This window comes from Eulemur rufifrons, chromosome 12, assembly GCF_041146395.1.
Source record: "Eulemur rufifrons isolate Redbay chromosome 12, OSU_ERuf_1, whole genome shotgun sequence".
Lineage (NCBI taxonomy): Eukaryota > Metazoa > Chordata > Mammalia > Primates > Lemuridae > Eulemur > Eulemur rufifrons.
The window spans coordinates 13777837-13800195 of NC_090994.1; the positions used below are offsets into that span (position 1 = coordinate 13777837).

Here is a 22359-nt window from a genome sequence, read left to right on the forward strand (position 1 = left end):
TTAATCATTTAATTAATATAAAAAAGAAAAGCAATCTGAGAAAAACCTAACAAAAACAAAAAACTGAATAATTACTGCCCCATACAGAATCATATTTTATAAAAATTAAAGTTTCTATCCCTCAGATAATAAATATGTTATTCTGAAAATTGCATACATGACACACATTCAGTACTCAGTCATACTTTGACTTATCTATATTTCTAAGTAGTATAAGATAGTAAACAATGTATTTCCTCTTTGTAAGTATTAACTTTAGAACCTAAATTTATACATTGCCAAAGAATACCATCTCCACTTTTTCAAAACTGACTTCTAATATCATTATATTATCAGATACTATAATATAGTATGTAGTGTTCTTTTAGAGCTCATTTTTCTAATAATTCATTGAAATACAAATAAGATGAATAATCAACAAAACCCTGAATAAAACTTTTAAATAGATAGCTATATCTGTATAACCCTAAAGTGTATCTTCTTTACATAGATATTTGCAAGTGCATTGGCATTTTTATTGAGACATATATACTGAACCATGTATAGCCTGCATTTTTAGAGAAAGGTATAGAAAAATCTTGTGATACATTTAGTCTCTACCTACCTTCCAAAACAGGTAAAGCCTCCTATTCCAAGAGTAGCTTGGACTCAGTAAACTAGTTGTTGAGTTATAGATAACTGGAAGTAGAGCTGACAGTCTGCAAATCCTACTAAAAGAAAAGCCTACTGTTTATATTGGGCAAACCTGACTATATATATTGTAGATGTAAATATCAGACAGCTCTAATAAACTACATTGATGATAATGATTTGAGGGTTTCTGTAACATTTTAATTACACAATAAAAATCAGTTGAGCACTCACTGACCACTATTCTTGGGTATATTGTGCCTTCTGTTAAAAAAAAAGTTTATTTTTAATGCTTCTTTTCTTCTCTCTCTCTCTCCTTCTTTTTTTTTTTTTTTTATTTTTCAGATGACACGAGAACAATACATACTAGCAACACAACAGAATAACCTGCCAAGGACTGAGAATGCACAACTTTACCCAGTGGGAATTTATGGATGGCGAAAGAGGTGCTTATACTTCTTTGTCCTTCTGCTGTTGGTTACCATGATAGTTAACTTAGCCATGACAATATGGATATTGAAAGTTATGAATTTCACCGTGGTAAGTACCACCATGATTTTACATCTATTGCTTTTGAATCAAAGACTGTCCAGCTCTGTTTTTATTTTTTTATTTTTAATCAAAAGTTATTCATCTCAATCTTTACAAATACGTATCTTTAAATTCCAATGTTGGTCATTTTAATTTAAGCCTACATTTAGTATGTTTAGTCATGATACACATATGATATTACTATCTGGCACTTAAGTGTGGGAAATTTGTATCATGAGACAGCACAGCACATTGATTCATTGGAAAGTTAGAAGACATTTAACCAGTAAGGCTAAATTAGTGCTTATGATACCTTGGAATTTAAGGTATAAGACTCCTCATTTAAGGAATCTGTTTTTAGAGATAATATTTCACAGTAAACTTAACATTAATATTATAAATCACAAGTGCCTTTGAATTACTCCATATAGAGTATATGCCACTATATCTCCCTTCTATATAACATACTGCATGATTGAATCTAAACCTTGGAATGTCTTCTGAGCTACATAGACCAATGTCTATAATTGCCATCAGCTGGTGACCTCATTCTTTTAGAGCACATACCCGGGAAATAGAAGAGGGAAATTAAATAAAATTTTAGGAAAATTAATAATGACAAAAATGATTATATAATTAATTTATTGATAAATTTTGGTTCAGTTTATTGAACACATACAATAACTGTATAAGCTTGACTTAGGTGTGAAAAATGTGCTGTTTCAGCAAAGAGTGGTTTAGTTCATTTCATAGTTTCTGACTAAATCCTAAATTTCTCTGTTCAGCTGTAAACAATCCTGCCTTTGTTTGGAGACCTCAGATGTCTTTACATACAACCAGTTATCTTTTACTTGCTGACCAGACTACTATTATTCTTTAGAACTCTGTATCCTCAGGGGTGAGTCTAAAGCAGGCTGTTTAACTTCACTGATGATATTCCTATGCTGGGCAGATTTTTTTTTTTTTTAATTCTGCTAGGTATTGATTTAGCAGGAATCCGCTCTTTCTGACTTCACTAACACCTAGTTCTAACTTGGAAACAGAATTTCAAAAGGGAAAGTGAGCCCAGCATTTGTCCATGTTGTAAGGCAGGCACTACAATCTTGGTGCATGTGCTCATGGACAAAAATGTGCTGAGCAACAGTTCCATTTTTCCTAATACAGTGCAAATTTTGAAGAGTATTGATCAAAAAAGAAACTAAAGACAAAGGAAGGATGAGCAGGAGTCAGTACGTTCCTAGAGTTGGAAAATAATAGCTGTGTCCTAGACACAGATGTGTTCAGGGCATGGATCAAGGCATGTGGGTCACCTGAGGGTGGCTCCAGGTAGAGATGAGGGCTGATAGGCAAATTATTGCTTATGAAATTCTCTGTTGATGCATCTGAACCGCTCATTTGTGTAAGAGTTGGCTTGGTTTCCCCTCTCATTTGGGACTACTTTGGCATAAATGTCACCAACTCTATCCCTGCTGTTTCTGTTCTTCTTAGCTCTGCTCCTGCCTTCTCTGACTAGTGTCTGGGTTTCATTAATGATTCATTTATCATACGGTAGGGGCAATGTTCATGCTCCTGCCAACTCTTTTGTGCTACCTTCAATATCAGCCAAACTATCAGTTGCTGATGTCAACATTTTCAACCTCATTTTTAACTTAAAAAAAAAATGGAAAAGAGATAAAGAATAGGGTTTTCTCCAAAGTTTGAAATGTCAAGTATATTGTTTGATTTCTTCTCTCAAAAGGTGTCTTTCAAAAGCTCCTGAAAGGGAATCAGCTCTCTAGTTTCAGGGAGCCTTGATTCTATCCAATGACCAGACCATGGGAATTTTCAGGTTCAAGCCATGTAAGCTCTCACGCGTTATTTAAATTAATTAGGAAAACATACTTAAATGCATTAATTGTGTGGCTACATGCATCACACTCCCGATACCGTGCCTCATGCTGACACCAAGACTGGATAAGCCTTCCATGGGACATAATTGAAACAATCGCCTATGTGTTCAGGATACTTACAGGCCTCAGGGTTTCTATCACCCATGAAGCTATCTAATTTGAACCTCAGCTGGTCAAAATGTAAATGCCAACATAGTTTTAGGGATAATAAAAGGGATTGTTTCCATAGGAGTCTTGGTATTTTTCTTCATTTTTCTTTTGTTTAAATTATGATTTTTCCTTTTTAGAATCAAATGGAACACTGTCCTTCCTTCAGCCATGAAAGCTATTTGCATGTAGCTGAAATGCACAGAAGTTGTAACAATTCTATCAAGATAGTGTTTGTAAGATTAACAAACTCTCCATCGCACTGTAGTTATTTATAATTTATCAGAGAAATTCAGAATTCCTTAAGTAGATTTTTGCAGTCCTGAATACTACATATTAAGTGGTATATACTTGAGAAGTATGAAATAATTTGTAATCCTCTTATATGAGAGCAGTAAAAAAAAAAAATCAATTTTATGTTTCCACTAGCACATTATGTTTGTATCTGTCTCCACAGAGAATACTAAAGACTAGTTGCCACACCATTGGGAGAAGCAGAAAATAATGTGTAAATTGTTTGGGAAGTATTATTGATCTGGACAGAATGTATTTCACTTTTATTATAACTGTTGCCATCCAAAACAGGAAATATGTGGCTGTTAACATCTTTTATTTGAGCAAACTGGACATGTTATTGTTATCAAAATGTATTTTCAGCATAGCAAGGATAGCTGCCAACCTGTTTTATGATGCTTGTTGGAGTCCATCATTATGACCAATATTGTGCATGATCTGTATGGTTGAAATGATCTTATTTTGGGGAAATAATTTGTGTTTCTCATTTTGTGCAAAATAAAATTATTTGGCTTATTGAGATACTCAGTTGAAGAAAACCAAAAAGAAGGAAATGAGTTCATGCTATAGGGTGAAAGACTTCAGATAGATGTAAACAATAATATCCTGGCTATGACAGTTGATAAATGTAAAAGTAAGTTGAACAGGGAGATTCTGAAACTTCATTCTATTGAGATCAGTGTAACCCAATTACATGTTTTTTAGTCATTGTTGTTTGGTTGATTGCCATAATATATTTGTGGTTCAACATAAATGGGCTATTCTAGCAAGTCTATCAAATCCAGCCATTCTGCTGAGGCAATATTCTTTTCTATGTTCAAGTTTCATTCTAAGTAAATTAGCTCCATATTTAAAAATTGTAAATTAATACAATAATATTCATTTTAAGAATAGTACCAACTAAAAGTTGGTGGCATCCAACTGCAACGTAGTTCTATTAGATGTGCTAACTAGCCAGCAAAACAAAGAATGGAAACATAAATAACATTTATTAAGCAAAGGGGGAGAGCAAAGTCATGAATGTTCTTACTGAGAAGTCAAGAAAACCCCGATGTAGGTAATAATTGAAACAATTAGTTGATTGAATAAATTGGAGAAAAAAAATTCTTAGAGGCTTGTATAATCATTGTGATGAATGTTCGCTACAAAGAAGTCCCAAGAAAAGGATTGAATATCATCATAATTTAGGATTGACCAGGAACTGGGAAATTTTAGTTCAACCATCCATATATTGCTAGAGGTCACTTTCCAGTGTTCTCTCTATTTGGTCAGTTAGCATCTGCTTAAACCCTCCTTTCAAACTATCTCATTAAATCACTGTACAGTTTATTATTATTAAATATCTTGACGTTTTGTTGCAGTCTCCTTTTCAAAGATGGCATTCTAGTTGTTATTTCAATATGACAGGAATTTTTTTAATTAATTTATCAAGACCACTATATGTTCTCATATACCCCCTCCATAGATCCTTTATCACATTTTCAATGTTTAAAAATCAGAATAAGGGAGATCCTTATGCAATTATTTTTATTTATTTCATTGCCACCTGCTTTTCATCATTTCAAATATTAAATATATTGCACATCCATGATTATACGTTTACAAAAAGATCAATCCTTTCAAGATATCTTTCTCTTTATAGATATAGGCCATAGAGTCATTTTGATTCTTTCTATCATGTTTTAAGTGTACCATTCTAAAATTGAGAGTATACATATTGCAATGTTTAGTTTTCTCCTTTCTTTCTAAAGCTAAAATTTTTAAAAGTTTTTTTGTTGAAATATAAAATGTGCATTTTTGCGTATTAAATCCTGTGTTTTCTAATATCTTTTTTAATGAAATATCACATATTCTCAGGTTATTCTTGTGACCAATTCTTTTTTTTTAATCTTCATTAATCCAGTGGCTTTTCATAGCCATTATCACTCTATTGAAGATGTCTACAGTCACTGTGCTTTCCAAAGATTAGTTACCCACCATGGGTTTCTTCATTTCTCTCTCTAGTAGGGTGATTTTTGAATGAACTTTTTCATCCCTGTGTACACAGCCAGTTCTTATATTTATCAAAGCTGTGTCCTCAACTCAAGTACATTTTTATTTACTGTCTAGAATCTATTGATATGGATAGACATATGCAAAGTTTAAATTTGAAATAAGCACAGGCTTCATTAGCTTTTAATTGTATTTCTCCTCTCCTTAGCATATTCATCACAAAACAGTTTATGTTTATATGACCCTGTTCATTATCTATTATATTTCCACTCCCCCAGAGAGAATGTAAGCTCTACAGGATCAGGATTTTTGACACTTTTTCCATTTCTGTATTCCTAAGGCAGAAGATAGTGCCTGCCAGATAATCAGTCCTTAATAAATAACTGTGGAATAAATATCCATCTTTGACATTACTTGCATTGAAAGACAGCTAATTTTTCATGTCACTATGCCATACTTCCTTCCAAAGAGCCATCTTAACCTTAGAAGAATTGGTGCAAGGTCTACCAATGACCCCATTGCTATTTAAGGCCTCATTGCACAGACGATGCTTCCTTGGTCTATGCAGTGGTATTTATTAACTGTTTTTCTAGGCAGAACACCAAGTTAATCATTCTCAGCATCCCTTACATTCAAGACCTCACACATTCCAGGGAGTCAGGGCCAATCTTGAGTATCCACAGCAGTAGTACAGACAGCTACCATTATTGCACTTTTAAACTATATGTTGTAAAATATTTTATCCTAAGATTATAAAAATATATATTTAATGCAAAAATTAATAATCAATATTAACAACTGTACCACCATCACCCAACTGAAAAAAATAAACTTTACCAATATCTCCTAACTCTATCTAGAGATGTGCACAATCCTAAATAATGTTCCTGCATTTAGTTACACATATGTGTATGATTGCTTGTATAAAATTTAAGCATTATATTGTTTTTACCTCAACAATATGTTTGTGAGATTTATCCCTTGTGTAGCTGCAATTTATTTACTTATAGCTGTAATTTAATTGAATTAATATCCCTTATTTATCCATTCTCATAATAAGTTTTCAATGTATTCTTGTTCTTGTTTAATTTTCTATCACAAACAATGATCCTATGAACATTCTCATATGTCCCTATTGATAATTATAATTGCACAAGTAAAATAGTTTCTTTAGGTTCTAGAGTCTAGGATGTAAGTCCAGGACTATTAACCTTTAATGCCATTTTTTCCCCCAATGTGACTGAATCCATTTATATCAACACTAACAACCTGTAGGGGTTTCTTTTGTCAAAATTACCAACTTAATTCTTAGCAGACAATTAATTGCCACCTAACCTAACTTGTTACCTTCCAAGCCACAAATGTGACCATCAGTCTATCCCATGAAGATCTTCATTTGTTTATTTACTTTTTGGTTAATTAATTGATTGATTAATGTGTCCCTTTCTGGTAGATTTATTCGTACATTTATTTTATTCATAGGTGTTTATTCATATATCTTATCTCTATGAAAGGATTTACTATGCTGTATTAGATATATAATTATGGTTCATCTAAATATATACCACTTCTCTACCAGACTCCCTTCTGCCCCCACCCCCATCCCGTTGATATGGAAGTTCATAAGGAGCAGAGGCTGGTCTTATTTTCTTATTTATCTTGGAATCTTGGTTGGGCACACAGTAGGTGATACATTATTTTTTGAATATATGTAATTTTAAAAGATGTAGATTCACTTTCACTAGCGGGCTTATCAAACTTAATGTTTTAACTCTTCCACTTGTTCTTTCAGTAAATCTGCTTTCAGATTCTAACCAGATTCCATCTTTAGCTGAATTCTCTCTCCTATCTCATTAACAAAGGGACATTACTCAAGTCCATTCACATCTTTTAGCCAGTGACCAGCTTCCCTGATAGGAAGACAAATGTAGCACACTTTCTCCCAGAATATGAAAGAACTAAGGAATGATAGTTTTTCAGTGAAATTGTAGTCCTTTGAAGTTCTAATTACTAGATCTGGCTGACTCCCTCAGTAATAACTACAGTAAATCCCACCCATTTCTCTCTCTCTCTCTCTCTCTCTCTCACGCACACACACACACACACACACACACACTTGGAATTTATTTAAAATCACTTTTTTACATTATCTTCCTTGAGGCAAGATACGTTGGTAAATAAGGGGCACCATAGGTTGGCAATTACTGGTAAAATACTACCACCTATCAGAACCTCTATGCTACCACGTGTTTACAACTCCTCTAGAAGAGTATGGCCTTTAACCGAGAGATAAAATCACTCTGTGTTTCATGACTTCCAGCCTCACCTACTACAGTGGACCCTCACAGCCTATCCATCAAAATCAGACATAATTTCCCCAAAGACCCCTTCATTTAACAGTTGGAAACTATGGAATACTAAGATTTTCTAGAAATTTGGTAACCCAATTTGGTGGTCCAATCATCTCATGTGTAGGTGATTTTGTGAACTTACCTTTGATTATAAAAGTAAAACACACATACATATATGCAAACAGACACATGCCAAACAAAAATAATCCTCACCAATTATAATCTAATTTCCAGGTAGTGAAAGAAAAATGAAAAGGGTCAATAACAGCAGAAGCTAGAAAAGGGGAGAAATTTTATTCATGGAGTTCAAAAGGGCAAACTCAGGGGTGTAAGTTTTGTTATTTGCATTTCTCACAGAATTGTTATAGAACATTGACCTAAATCAGACATCTCAAGAGTTCTGAACCTCATGGTCTTTCCTACTAGTAAGCATTCATTTCTCTCAAAACCCCATAAATATATCAGGAACTATTTCTTGTATGCAACAATTTAGAAACATAAAGCAAATTCATTTTTATATTCATAAATGTTATATAACCAGGGAACAAATCTTGAGTCTCTATTACCTGCCAGTGGGGTATTTTCTGGGGCAAAATCAGTGTCGATAGCAAGATTTTCTTAGATTGCTGGTACTGCTAAAGCCATCTCAGAAAAACACTGGTCAAAAGTCTAAACTCTGGCCCCATTTTGTCCATATTCTGGTTTTTCCATTTATTAGCTATGTTACTGAGGGTGAGTTATTTAAACTATGGCTCAGTTTCCTTCTCTAGAGAATGAGTGCAATATTATTATCTATTTCATTGAGCTCGTATAAAAATCAAAAGAATTAAAATAATGAAAGTGCTTCAGAAGTACTTGGCGTATACTAACAAGTATCTAAGTGTTTGCTGTTATTATCATTCTTAGTCATTTTCTGCTCTTTCATTTTCACAGAAATTCTATCCACTGTGTGAATTATTAAATAACTTGATTCTTTCTATTAAGGTTGAGCATAAAACAATCCCAGACACATGAAAGGATCTCAATAAGTGTGTATCAATAAATACATAAGTAAATAAATAAGGGAGTTTATAATCTTGTTAATACCGATGATATGCATTAAGGTTAAGGGCATGAATCTTGGAGACAGCCTGATTCACATGCAGGCTCCATGACTGGCTGCTTAGCAAGGTGACTTTGGGCTGGTGACTGGTTACTTAACTTCTCTATCTCCAGTGTCTTCATCAGTAAAATGGTGATAATAATGTTGACCTCGTGGAGACATTAGAAGTATTAAGTGAGTGAACTTTTGTAAAGCTCTTAAAATAGATCTTAGATTAAGCACTCAATTTTTGCCAGCTAAGTATAATGACAAATATTATTATCATGCATGATTATCTGTGAATAATTAAAGTTATTGTATATAGTACATTTTATCAGGAAAAATGTCCTATTCCCTTAGGATGATGAAGGGATAATAAAGATTCCTTATTAAATTCTAATTTAAAGCTGACATATAAAAATGGTTTACATAAAACTTTTAAGAGTAACAGTTCAGCTGTCAACGATCATTATTATTTTGATGACACAAGGCTGATTATTTTGAAAACCTACATTACTTGAAAGCAACCTTTCTGGCCTGTCTGAATGAGGGAGCTTATTTGTCAGAAGGAGCTAATCTCCTTTTTGAATCATCTGAAAAATCTAATACTTAAAAATTGTCTGGATATTAGAGTGGGATTTCTATTCTTGATTCTAAATGTTCTGAGTGTCTTTAATGATCAGAGTATTAAATTATTACATGATTGAGATATTTTATTATCAATTATTTTTTATAACACTCTGAATTATAACCCTTTAGGCCTAACCCTTTAAATATGAGAGCAGAGTTTAAGATGCTGGGAAGCCCATATTTATTTAGCATGTAGTTTATTAACAAGATTATATGCTTTATAGACAGACCTTATTGAATTTCACAGTAATACTGCAAAACAAATATTAGATCCCTTTGACAGATGAAGACACGGAAACTTAGGGAAATTAAATAAACTTCTCAAGGTCACACTGATGAGGAAGATTAGAAACATGGGCTGTGGAATTTCAGAGTTCCTGCTTTTTCCACCGCATGCCATTGTATCAATGTTATTAAAATTAATCCTTTCAATATTCTTCATTAAATAATTTACTCCCTTTAAATGGTATACCTCAGTGCATTCATACACCACCATTAAATATATAAATACAATATTACTGATTTATAATTATATTTTGAACTTCTTGGGCAAAAGACACGTCAATACCTTCAACTCTTATTAATTTAATGGAGAAATGTACCTAATCTCTCAGTCAGTAATTAGAATGGTTAAAACTGCTGTGTAAGTTCCAAGCACGATTACGCTTTTGAGTTTGGCAGAGTAGGCATTAGGTTTAATTTCTGGATAGAGCAATGACACTTATTAATGGCACCTTTATAAAGGAAACAATGATTTTTCAGAAAGGCTATTTTATCCTAGTGATTGCAGTCTAGTCTTTGCATCGGTTAAAGTATATTTTGCTGAGGATTAACTAATTGGACATGATAAGAGACTACGCTCAAGGTGATTTAGGATCATCGTTTTTGTCCACCTTTCTGGGCTGCCATTTCCATTTTCCCAGTCCATTCCTCAGCACATGCATCATGTCATGGTGCTCACCCTGGAGCTGAGATGGGGCTCCGCCTTCTGGGGCAGGACTACAGCTCTGCAGGTGAATTCCAGGAGCAGCAGACTGCACCAGTCCCTCAGTGTGGTGTGTGTGGATTTATTACAGACTTGATGAGAGTGAATGATATCGTTAATGTTGCAAGACTGCTTCCATTATAACCCTCTGTTTGCACCTCCTCATAATTTTCTGACAAATTGTCCCTCTCAGATGAAATCTTTCATGCTTAGTCTTAGCCCAGCAGTACATTTTCTCTCCTTGACTTTATAAAGAAAAATTTAGTCATTTTTATCCAAGTTCAAACAACTACCAAGTGATAGTTCTTTTTACTGAAATAAACTGCAAAAAAGTGTGGCATAAGATAAATCACAAAACTATATGTAGCATGTGCAAAATGAAGTTCATTAGAATACTAGGAGAAAACTAAAGATTAAGAGAATTAGCCATTAAATTAAAAGTTATAGAAATCACAGACTTGTTAATTCATATGTTTAATACATTGTATAATATATTAGATCTGGAAAAGACCATAGGTCAGTGCTGTCTTTTTACATAAGAGGAGACAGAAGTCTAGAAAATTAAAATCACTTGCCTTTGTGAATGGCTCACAGCCAGGACATAGAATAGATTAAATCACATTAAATGGAATGAAATTATGTGTGTGTCTCCACATGTGTACTTATTCTCACAAATAATAGCACATAGTTTATCTTATATAATTTGACTATTTTAGTAGGAAATTAAGGGAGGAAGAGTAATTATCTTAAGAAAAATTAATGTTTTTGTTCTTTTGGAAAAAAAGTATTTGCTTTTCAAAACCATAATTGAAATGTGCTTTTGGTCTGGGGGATGGACACACTTGAAACTCTGACTCAGGGGGAGGGGGAACAAGGGCAATATATACAACCTAAATTTTTGTACCCCCATAATATGCTGAAAGTAAACAAAAGGGAAAAAAATCCAAACCATAATTCCACTATCCATATTTTCATAGTTATAAATTAATAAATGGCTGGCATAAATTAAAAAACATAAAAAAAACTAAGAAATGTGCTGTTTGCTGTTTCCAGTAAAGATAATATTATTTTAATAAAAATCTTATTGGGCAAGAATTTATATGAATTTGTCATTTTGAATAATAATAACACCATAGACTTTTTATTGCCAGTTTAACTCATCTTCAGACCAAATTAATATTAGTACTATTTATTATAAGAAGATTTAGTTTGAAGTTTTCTATCTGTGCTAGTATTTTTTAATATTCCTGGAAATCACCATTAAAACTCCCTTGCAAATGATTACTCTGTGCTAGAGGCTATTTATGTCAGCTGAGAGCTGAAGCTTCAAGGTAGACAACCACTCCATTCCCCAAAGCACTGGTGATGGACCACAACACAGTTCTAGAAGTATTCAAGCGTAATTCAACTTGTCTTTTAAATTTTGGAATTGAATAATGTCATTAGAGAAGTACACAACTGTTTTCTTACAATTTACATATTTTGGCCATTAAAAATTTTGTATTTTACACCAGGAAGACACACCTATTACAATCAATGCACCTACACTGACACATCATTGTCACCCAAAGTCCATAGTTTACGTAAAGATTCATTCTTGATATTGTACATTCTATGAGTTTTGATAAATGTATAATGGCATATGTCCACCATTATAATATGATACAGAATAGTTTCAGTGCCTTAAAAATCCTCTATGTTCTGCCTAATCATCCCTCTCTCCTCCCTAACCCCTGGCAACCACTGATCCTTTTATTATCTCCGTAATTTTGACCTTTCCAGAATATCCTATAGTTGGAATAGTACAATATGTAGCCTTTTCAAATCGAATTCTTTCCTTTAGTAGTATGCATTTAAGGTCACTCCATATGTTTTAATGACTTAAATATCTGATTTCCTTTTATCACTGGATAATATTCTATTGTCTGGATGTGCCAAAGTTTAATTATGCACTCACCTAGTGAGTAACATCTTGGTTCCTGGTTGCTTCCAAATTTTGGCAATTATAAGTAAAGCTACCATAAACATCCATGTGTTAGGATAATACATAATGATTGTGTAGTCATACAAATAAGTTTTTCTTTCATTTTTGAAGACCAACTTGAAATATATATGATTCTTAGAATGACGGGTCTTTAAAGAGTAATTACAACATCAGTTATGTACCCCAAAGAAATAATCATAAATGTGAAGAAAAAATTTATGTCTAAAGAAGCATATCTTGTGTTTATATGAGGCAATGTAAAGATATAAACAAGGAGAAGAGTTAAAGATATAATAATACATTTATATGCATATCAATCATTAAAAAATTATTTTCCAAACAATATTAATAATTTTGAATAAATGTTATGGTATAGCATAAAGGGAAAAGTGCAGATTCAAAATAATGTATGTTCTATTACCTCAAGTCTCTAAAAAGAATTGCACAGAAAAAGACATTAAGCAAAAAGCTAAATATTAATTAATAATTATCTCTAGTTATGCTCTTAGAAGTTTTTTTTTTTCCAATTTTCTTCTTGTGCTTCTTTTAGTATTTTTTATTCAATGAATGTGATTTTATAATTAGTTAAAATATTATTCTTAAAAATAAAAATCAAATCTACCTTTGAAAATCTATGTGAATTTCACTTTACTGTGTTCAATATAAAAAGTCTTTGAATGTTTTCTTTAATTAAATTTAAAAGTGGTTATCAGTGAAAATCTAAATGTTTTACAGACTTCATGAAGGAATAATGAGTACTTAAAAATAACACTTTGCCAATTGAAAATCCATGTTACTATGCTATTGGTTCTATTTTACTTAAGAAAATTGGGAACAAGTATTCAATTTTCAAACCAACAAACTATTTCCTTCAAGATGATGAGACTTTTAAACCTGCCAAGATGGAATCAATCTATATTTTACTAAAGAAACACATAATCCCAGATTAGCATCACTTTCTTCTTCTTATGTCTGTCTGCTAAAATAGTATCAAGCACAAGGAAAAAAAAATCTTACTGACCTGGTAAAACCTATATAGGAATCTAATCTTTATTTATAAACCACTGGATATTAGATCAAGAAATATTTCAATTTTTCTCACCAATTGTGTTTGTATTAAAATGAATTTTGTCCCTATTAAACAGGCTAAGCTGAATAACTAGAAATTTATTACGTCTAGTTTGCCATTGAATGTGAAGTAGCCAAACCTGACTGCCTCAGTTATGTTTTCTTTTGTACTGTAAGGATGAAAGGACTTGACTCCCCTTCTGACTAATCAGGTCTCATTCTTGCACTTACTGTGATATATTTTTCCAGTCATGTCTTGCTTAACAATCAGGGATACCTTCTGAGAAATGTGTCTTTAGGCACAATTTGATCACTGGGTGAACAAAGAGTGTATTTACATACACCTTGATGGTATAGCCCATTACTTACCTAGGCTACAAGGTATAGCCTAATGCTCCTAGGCTACAAGCCTGTACAACATGTTACTGTACTTAATACTGTAGGCAGTTATAACACAATGGTATTTGCATAACTAAATGCATCTAATTATAGAAAAGTTACAGTAAAAATGTAGTATAAAAGATAAAAAATGGCCTACCTGTACAGGACATGTAACATGAATGGAGCTTACAGGACTGGAAGTTACTTTGGGTGAGTCAGTGACTGAGTGTTGAGTGAATCTGAAGGCCTAGGACATTACTGTACACTACTGTAGACTTTATAAACACTGTACACTTAGGCTACACTAAATTTATTATTTTTTCTTTCTTCAATAATAAATTACCTTAGCTTACTGTAACTGTTTTTACTTTTTAAACTTTTAAATTTTTTAACCTTTTACCTCTTTTGTAGTAACACTTAAACACAAAAACACGGTACAGCTGTATATTGTGTTCTTATCTATAAGCTTTTTCTATTATGTTTTTATTTTATTTATTTAATTTTTTACTTATTAAACTTTTTTGTTAGAAAATAAGACACAAACACACACATTAGCCTAGGCCTACATAAGGTTAGCATCATTAGTATCCCTGTCTTCCACCTTCACATCTTGTTCCACTAGAAGGTCTTCAGAGGCAATAACATGGAGCTGTTATCTCTTATGAAAACAATGCCTTCTTCTGGAATACCTCCTGAAGGACCTGCCCGAGCCTGTTTTACATTACCTTTTTTTTTTTTTCAAGGAGTAGAAGGATTACACTCCAAAATAATACCAAAAATTATAGTATAGTAAATACATGAGCCAGTGTCATAGTCATTTATTCTCATTTTCAAGTATTATGTATAGTACTTTTATATGACTGGCAGCACAGATTTGTTCACATCAGTGTCACCACAAACACGTGAGTAATATATTGTGCCACAATGTTATGACACCTATGATGTCACTAGACAATAGGAATTTTTCAGCTCTTACGGGACCACTGTCGTATATATGTAGACTATCGTTAACTGAAGTAGTTTTATATGGCACATGACTAAATATGCATATTTTAAGGCAGGACATTACTTTTTCAGTTGGTAACTTCATTCATTTAAATTGACTTGATAATTTTGTTTTGGATATCTTTCACCACAAAATAAACTTAAAAGTCTCATAAAATAGCAAAACATATAGTTCTACTATAACCATTATATGTACTACCTCCTTCATTTGTTTTTCTGATATATTCTAGCCAGTAAAGATTTCTACTTGGGATTAAATCTATATTTACATGAAGAACTGATAAAAGGATATACATTCAATTTTTCCTAAAGATCACCTTTAAAGTAGCAAGTGCAATACAATGTGCTATTATACTGAAATAATTTCCAAATATGTATTATTTTAAGTAAAATTAGTGAAAGATAACAGATTATTCATTGACCTTTATTTGGATGTTATCCCTTCTTAAAATAAATCGCTGTAGACTATCTTATTAAAAGTGTGGATAAAAATCCTTCCTGAGTGTCACTACCACAGGATCTATAGGGTTTCCTACTGCTAATCCCCTTGTTCTTAAGTAATTCTGTATTCATTTGGCCGACACTTTTTAAGTAACTCCAAATGTAGAAATATCAAAATTGGAGGCAGACAAAAACTCAAAAACTGCTGATGCCTTGCAAAGTTTCACCAATATGAAAATCAACCAAAATCAAATTTCTACACTTAAGACAACTCTGGTTTTCTCTTTTGAGAACATCAAATATAGAATGACTTGCTCAATCACATCTACAGAAAATAATAAATATGTTATTTTCATTTGTTCACTAAATTATGACCAATGAATTATCCACATGCATGAATGTTGTTCAAGGCAATTCAATGCAACTATTTGTATTATTCCTTGGAGAATATGTAGAGTATAAGTAGCTGTTTATCTATTCCTTAAAAAAGGTGTATTCTAAGTATTTGTTTAGTGAGCTATTGACAGTTTAGATATTGATTGATATGTTACCTGAAACAAGTGGTTATGAAAAAATTAGAATTATAGTTATTGTCATTGAATGATGCCCCAAAATTCTTCTCTTTCACTTTAAATCTTTGTGTTGTAAGTCTACAAACATAAGGCTCTACTTCGAGATATGATAAATCCTATACTAATATAGCCATAATTTTGAAAATTTTATGGCTAATGAAAGAAATTAATTTGTGACTCAGATTAGCTCTCCTTTTCTTTTTTATTTCCTATAGCAAATATCCAGATATATTCTTTGCTGTTCTTGTCCTGGGGTGCGATGGACTGCTATCATAGCAACTCTCCATCAGAAGCAACTAACACTCTGATTTACAGTCAACTGTATTACCTATCAAACAAACTTTGAGGTTTCTGATCATTTATATAGGTCTACATTCTCAAAAATGTCATATAATTCAGTGAGATTCTAACAGTTGCATCAAAGCATTTTGCCTTAATATTTTGTTTCATATATGTTTGTCCATAAACTTCATTTTATAAAACTTTTGTTTTATAAAAAAGTTATTTATAAACAAATATAGAAATTATCAGTCTAAAACCTATATCCAAAACTCCTTGTTATCACCTCTTCAGAGTATTGGAGATGATCTTAGAAGGCATTAATTTTTAGAATGTTCATGTGAGTACTGATGGTATTTTGGTATTATAATTGCAGATCATCTATCCTTGAATTCCATACAATCCTGGCAGCCCCTTGATAGTACCCAAGTAATGTGTACACACAAACACACTCACATACATAAACAAATACATACATAAGCGACGGGAAAAAAATAAACCTCTCATTTTAGTGAATTAGGAAATTAAATCTTCAAAGTAACCCTACTATATTCCAAATAGTGACTTGAATCTATATTCTAAAACTCCAAGCAGAATATAACAGCTTAAGCAATCAGGCCCTCTCCTGAACTTTTGTTGCTGTTTGGTATCTCAAATAAAATACAGGAACTAATTGGCCTGTGTTTGTACCTGGCAGGGAGTAGGGGGAAGAACAGCTTATAATGTGCATTTTTAAAGCTCTATGTGCCGTAAATCTGTCTTCAGTTCCACTGACTTTTTCTATGTAGATCAGAACCTAAATAGAAATTACTTCTCAGATAAAGCTTAGTATCTTAATACAATTGGGTCAGGTAAGTTGTGAATGTAAAACATCTCCCTTAAATTAGAAACATAGGGATGGGAAGTATCAATTGTTTTTTTGAATTTATGGTTAATGGTTAATTGCAAAGGTGCTTATTTTCTGTGGCTTCTGACTTCATAGAATTCTATTTTTATTGAAAGAAGTCACCTTCACTTTATTACATTTGTATCCATTGATTCATTAATTCAATACATTTTACACTATAGCAGAAATAAATCCATTGAAGAACACTGTGGGAAAATTCCTAAACCTAAAATGAACTGAAAAAATATTATATAAAGGGAACATTTTGGTATTAAATATTAATAATCAACTACCACAATCTGAGATTTCCTGAATATAAAACAGTGATTGCATTGAACTAGTTTTAAAATTTTCTTTGGAAAAACAACATTGAACTTATTTATGAGCTGTATTTTCTAAAATCTGCAAAATAAGTGGAAAAAATGTAGTTATGCATTAATGATCAGTAACATGATGATAAAAATGACACTAATATATTTCTAGAGTTCATTAAATTAAATTTGAAAATATAGTATCTTGAAAATCAAATATGAATTATCTTTTTTTCTTTGTGCACTGAATTTATAGCTTTATTTATTAATTGGTGCTATGCAGTATTTCAATATGAGACCAATCATATTTCTGACAGAAATATTCTGGGAAATTTGCTGAGATACCTGACTCAGAATTTATTATTTCTATCTCAGGGATTAAGCAAAAAAATTAATTCTATTTATAATAATCCACTTCTTAAATTTGTGTTCTTGAATCATAGTTTTAAACTTTCTTTAAAAAGCACAGCATATACTACCTAAAGAATAAAAATTCAGGTTTTTGAAATCCCAATTGCTGAAGGATATAGACTTTTCAGCTTAAAGCATAATAGAAAATGTGGTCTTGTTTTAATCTTTTCATAGAATCAGTAATGGAAATATCAAAATTGTCATAGTGATATGTACTATGGAAAATAATTAGTGTAAAAATATTTACTTAGATCTGATTTAAAAGTAATTACCTATTTATACCTAATAGAACATTTGAAGACCGAATATAAATGGACAGTTGCCATTAGAGATAAATAGAATCCTGTTTGCCAAGTAAACATAGAGACAATTTTGTTGAATATCTATTCAAAAAAGCAGTATGTATTAACAAATGATTTTAGCTCTACAGAAGGCATTTTTTTTATTTTTTCAATGGTAACTTTAGTTACTCTGTTTATATATATCCATATAGTATAATAGATGGTTAGGACCACATATTTTTATTCGACAAGCACCCAGTACAGTCTAACTTGGTGAATAACTATAATGAGGGAATTACTTCATTGTAGTTACAGAGGTAACAAAATTAAATAATAAAATGCAAGATTATGACAGTTATAAATCATAATTATAGCTAACGAGGTTGTTCAAATGTTAACTGATTTCTCCTAAAATATCAGTGAAAGAGTTGCTATTATTATCCCAACTTAGAAGTTAAATTAACTTGCCCAAAGGGACACAGCTATTATAGTAAGTAGTGGAAGCAGAATTTGAACTCAGACCTATCGTTCTTGTTTGTCATTTACTGAACAGATCTAAGATTATTTGCTTATTTTTATTGTGCATCTAGGTGATAACTTTAAATATTTTGCCTTGCCAGCCCTAAATATCCAGTTTAGTAAAGGTTCAATGTTCTATAAGGAGAAAAATAGTTTTTAAAATTAAAATACATTTCATGATATATCTAGATTAAGATTGTATAGGATCTGAAATTGAGAAATAATTTTAGCCTCTGAATTGTTGTTTAAAACTAGTTAGAATTCACCAGTTGAGAGACTAAATATACAAATGGACAATACGCAGACCATCTATGGCAATAAAATTCTGACCCACAACCTCTGTTGCAATGAATTGGCCCAGAATAGTCAGGATCTTGCCAATGACCGCCAGCTTCCCTATTTTTTTTTCCCCCAACTTCCAACTCTGGACGAAACAGGGAAAAGCTCAAACAAATCACCGAAAATGCCTCACTTCTAGTTAACCCACCTCTGGCTTCCCCATGTCAGCAACCTGAAATGAGAACATACTGAAGTCTTTTTTTTCACTATTTTTCACTATTAAGACTTCCCACTCCTCTGCTTGGCTATGAACTTCTGATAAAGCCCAGTGATTCCTTTTTATAGTAAACACTGAATAATTATATAGTCTTCATTTGTTCTCATTTGGTTGGTCTGTTTATTTACACACAGTGATCACAGTGACTGTGGTGTTCTCATTTTTCTACACTTCCAATACCTTTTGATTTTTTTTAATTTTCAAAATAAAATCAGTCTTCTTAAATTTTGTCTCAAAGTTTTGTACCTACCCTTTTCTCTTCTCATTTTACATGTTCTTCCCAAGTGATCTTATCAATGAGTGGACCCTATTTTAAAATCAAAACAAAGAAAGAAAGGACCACTATCTGACACCCTGAGTTCTACACTGGTCTATAAAGTAGCAGCTTCTGGAAAGTCCCACTGATCTGCCTCCAGAATCCTCTTTCCTGGAAATTACCTGAAATAAGAATTGCCACCTTCTCTCCCTAGCCTTCCCTGACCCCTGAGTTCCCTTATTTCATTAAGGACATTTACACTGTCTCTTCTATAGCACTTTTTATTAATCAAGGTTTTCTGGGTAAATGGAACCAATAAGGTGTATATACACACAGGTATTTTAAGGAATTGGCTCACATGATTATGTTATAGAAGCTGAGAAGTCCAAAATCTTCAGGGTAGGCCATCTGACTGGAGATCCAGGGAAGAGATGATGCTGCAGTTCAGGTTCTAAAGCAGTCTGCTGTCAAGTCTCATCTTGCTTAGGGGAAGTTAGTCTTTTTTCTTTTAGGTTTTTTAACTGATTAAATGAAGTCCACCCATATTATGGAGGACGATCTGCTTAATTCAGAGTCTACTGATTTAAATGGTGATCTTATCTAAAAAATACCTTCACAGCAACTTCCAGAACAGTTTTTGACCAAATATTTGGAATACTTTGGCCCAGCCAGGTTAAAACATCAAATTAAAAATCACATACTTCAAATAACTTCCTAATTGATCCACTTCAAATCTATCTTTCCTACTGTAATTAGAGTGAACCATTTAAAAGGCATACTTGGTCTTTCTAAGATTCCCTATTGCCTTATAAAGTCCAGGTGGCTTCTTAGCACAGCATGCAACATCTTTTATAACCTAATTCCTGCCTAACTTTTCTGCCTCACTTGTATCGCTCAATATCCAAGATTTTATGCTCCAGTAATGAACAGCTGCTGGTAGATGTGTTTGCTTTTATAATTCCCTCTACCTAGAAGGCCATTCTGTGTTATACTTAAGGGGAAAACTCAGAATCATCCTTGTAGCCTCTGCTCTGACACCTTCTCCATAGAAACTATAACAGTTATTTAGAGTTTACAAACACTTTTTCTTGTGTTAGTAATTTCTCTGTACAAACCCAATATAAGGGCCACAGATTGGGTTAAGTGCCTTTGTTTGGTGTTCCCATGGCATCTGGGCTGATCCAGCCTTGTTCCATTTCCACCATCATGTTGAAAGTACCTGTTTATTCACTCCAACTTGATTATGGAGTTCCTGAGGGCAAGGCCCATGTGTTATTTATATTTCTATTCTCAGTAATTTAAAAATAGCCTGACATAATATTGTACATAATCAATCTGTTTTCAAAATTACCTCAACTCAACATCGAAATCACACAGACATATGCTTTAAATAAGGAAAAATAGCAAATATAAATATAAGATGGAGGACAACCTGATCTATTTCAATGACTGTAACTATTATAATAAATATGTACAAGATTGAACATCTATACACACATTTTTAAAATTATGGTCATTCGCAGTGAAAAAAATTACGTGGGCCTAACTTCCTTTAGTGATATCCATCTTTAACCATGTTCTAGTCTGTTTTGCATTGCTATAAAGCGACATCTGAGGCTGAGTAATTTATAAATAAAAGAGGTTTATTTAACTCACAGGTCTGCAGGCTGTACAAGAAGCATGGCACCAGCATCCGCATCTGGGGAGGGCTTCAGGGAGCTCCCACTCATGACGGAAGGTGAAGGGGAGCCAGCATCACATGGTGAGAAGGGGAAGAAAAGATAGAGGGGAGGAGGTGTGAGGATCTTTTTGACAATCAGATTCCCCCCAGTAACTAACAGAGCAAAAACTCACTCATCACATTACATGGAGTTGTGGAGGACAGCACCAAGCTCTTTATGAGCCATCCCACTGTCATGACCCAAACATCTCCCACCAGGCCCCACCTCCAACATTGAAGATCAAATTTCAACATGAAATTTGGAGGGGACAAAGATACAAATTATATCAAATCATTTAAAATGGAGAGTACAGCAATCAGATTTATGACGAACTTCAAGATATTTGCGAGGGGACGAAGCGGAAATCAAGGGTGGAGCATGCGCACTGACAGCTCCTCCTCTGCGTCAGGAGACTGCGCAGGCGCATTGTGCTGTTCCGGGAGTGAGGGCGGTTTTTCACCGTCGGCCTCAGGGACACCGTGGGCCACAGGGAGCTAGTAGGCGATGTAGACGACCGTTGACGAGGAGGGGTGGTCCAGAGAAGCGTCTGTAGTCAGGTAGGTGTGGTCTTGTGGCTTCACGCGAGGTACAGGACCCTTCCCGACCTTGTTATCTCCATAGCGGATGCCAGGGCCTTTCTCGCCTTCAGTACGTCGAGTGTGTGGTGTTTGGTGTGGCGAGCGGCGGACAGGCTGTAGATTCTCTTTATTTTTACTTGTCACCCCCTTTTGCCCCTCCCCACACACATTCTCACGTTAGAGGAGAGTTGAGGTGGATGGTTTGGTTTTGGGGTTTGAACTGGGTCAGTGTGCCTGTGAGCGCGGGCCTTTGCCAGGTGCAGTCCGTTAGGCCGCAGGAACTCGGATAGCCCGGGTTGGATTTCCGCTGTGACAGAAATCTGAAGGTCGAGAGAAAGAGCTGGGGACCAAAGGCAGGGACTGCACCATGAGATAGCACTTCTGGCACTGGGAATAGCCTGTGGAAATGGGGTCTCCGGTCTCTGTTGAAGTAGAATCTGAAGTTAGACTTGAAGGACCTTTAACCTTTGGGTGCAGAAAAGCGGGAGCAGATTGAATTTTACAGATGCTCTGTGGGATAGATGGGAAGGTAGATGGACTGTAGGCACTTGTGCAGATTATTTTTCCATATTTTTAAAGA

The 22359-nt window shown here is 33.5% G+C and overlaps 1 protein-coding gene across 3 annotated transcripts in view; it reads left to right on the forward strand.

Annotated features, from left to right (window-relative positions):
* The first annotated feature begins 975 nt into the window (after window positions 1–975).
* SGCZ (sarcoglycan zeta) overlaps window positions 976–22359 on the forward strand; it is a 230758-nt gene continuing 209374 nt past the window's right edge. For all 3 annotated transcript variants that reach the window (XM_069485211.1, XM_069485213.1, XM_069485212.1), the window contains exon 1: window positions 976–1170. In XM_069485211.1, the coding sequence (XP_069341312.1) occupies window positions 976–1170 (195 nt within the window). The remainder of the gene's footprint in view (window positions 1171–22359) is intronic.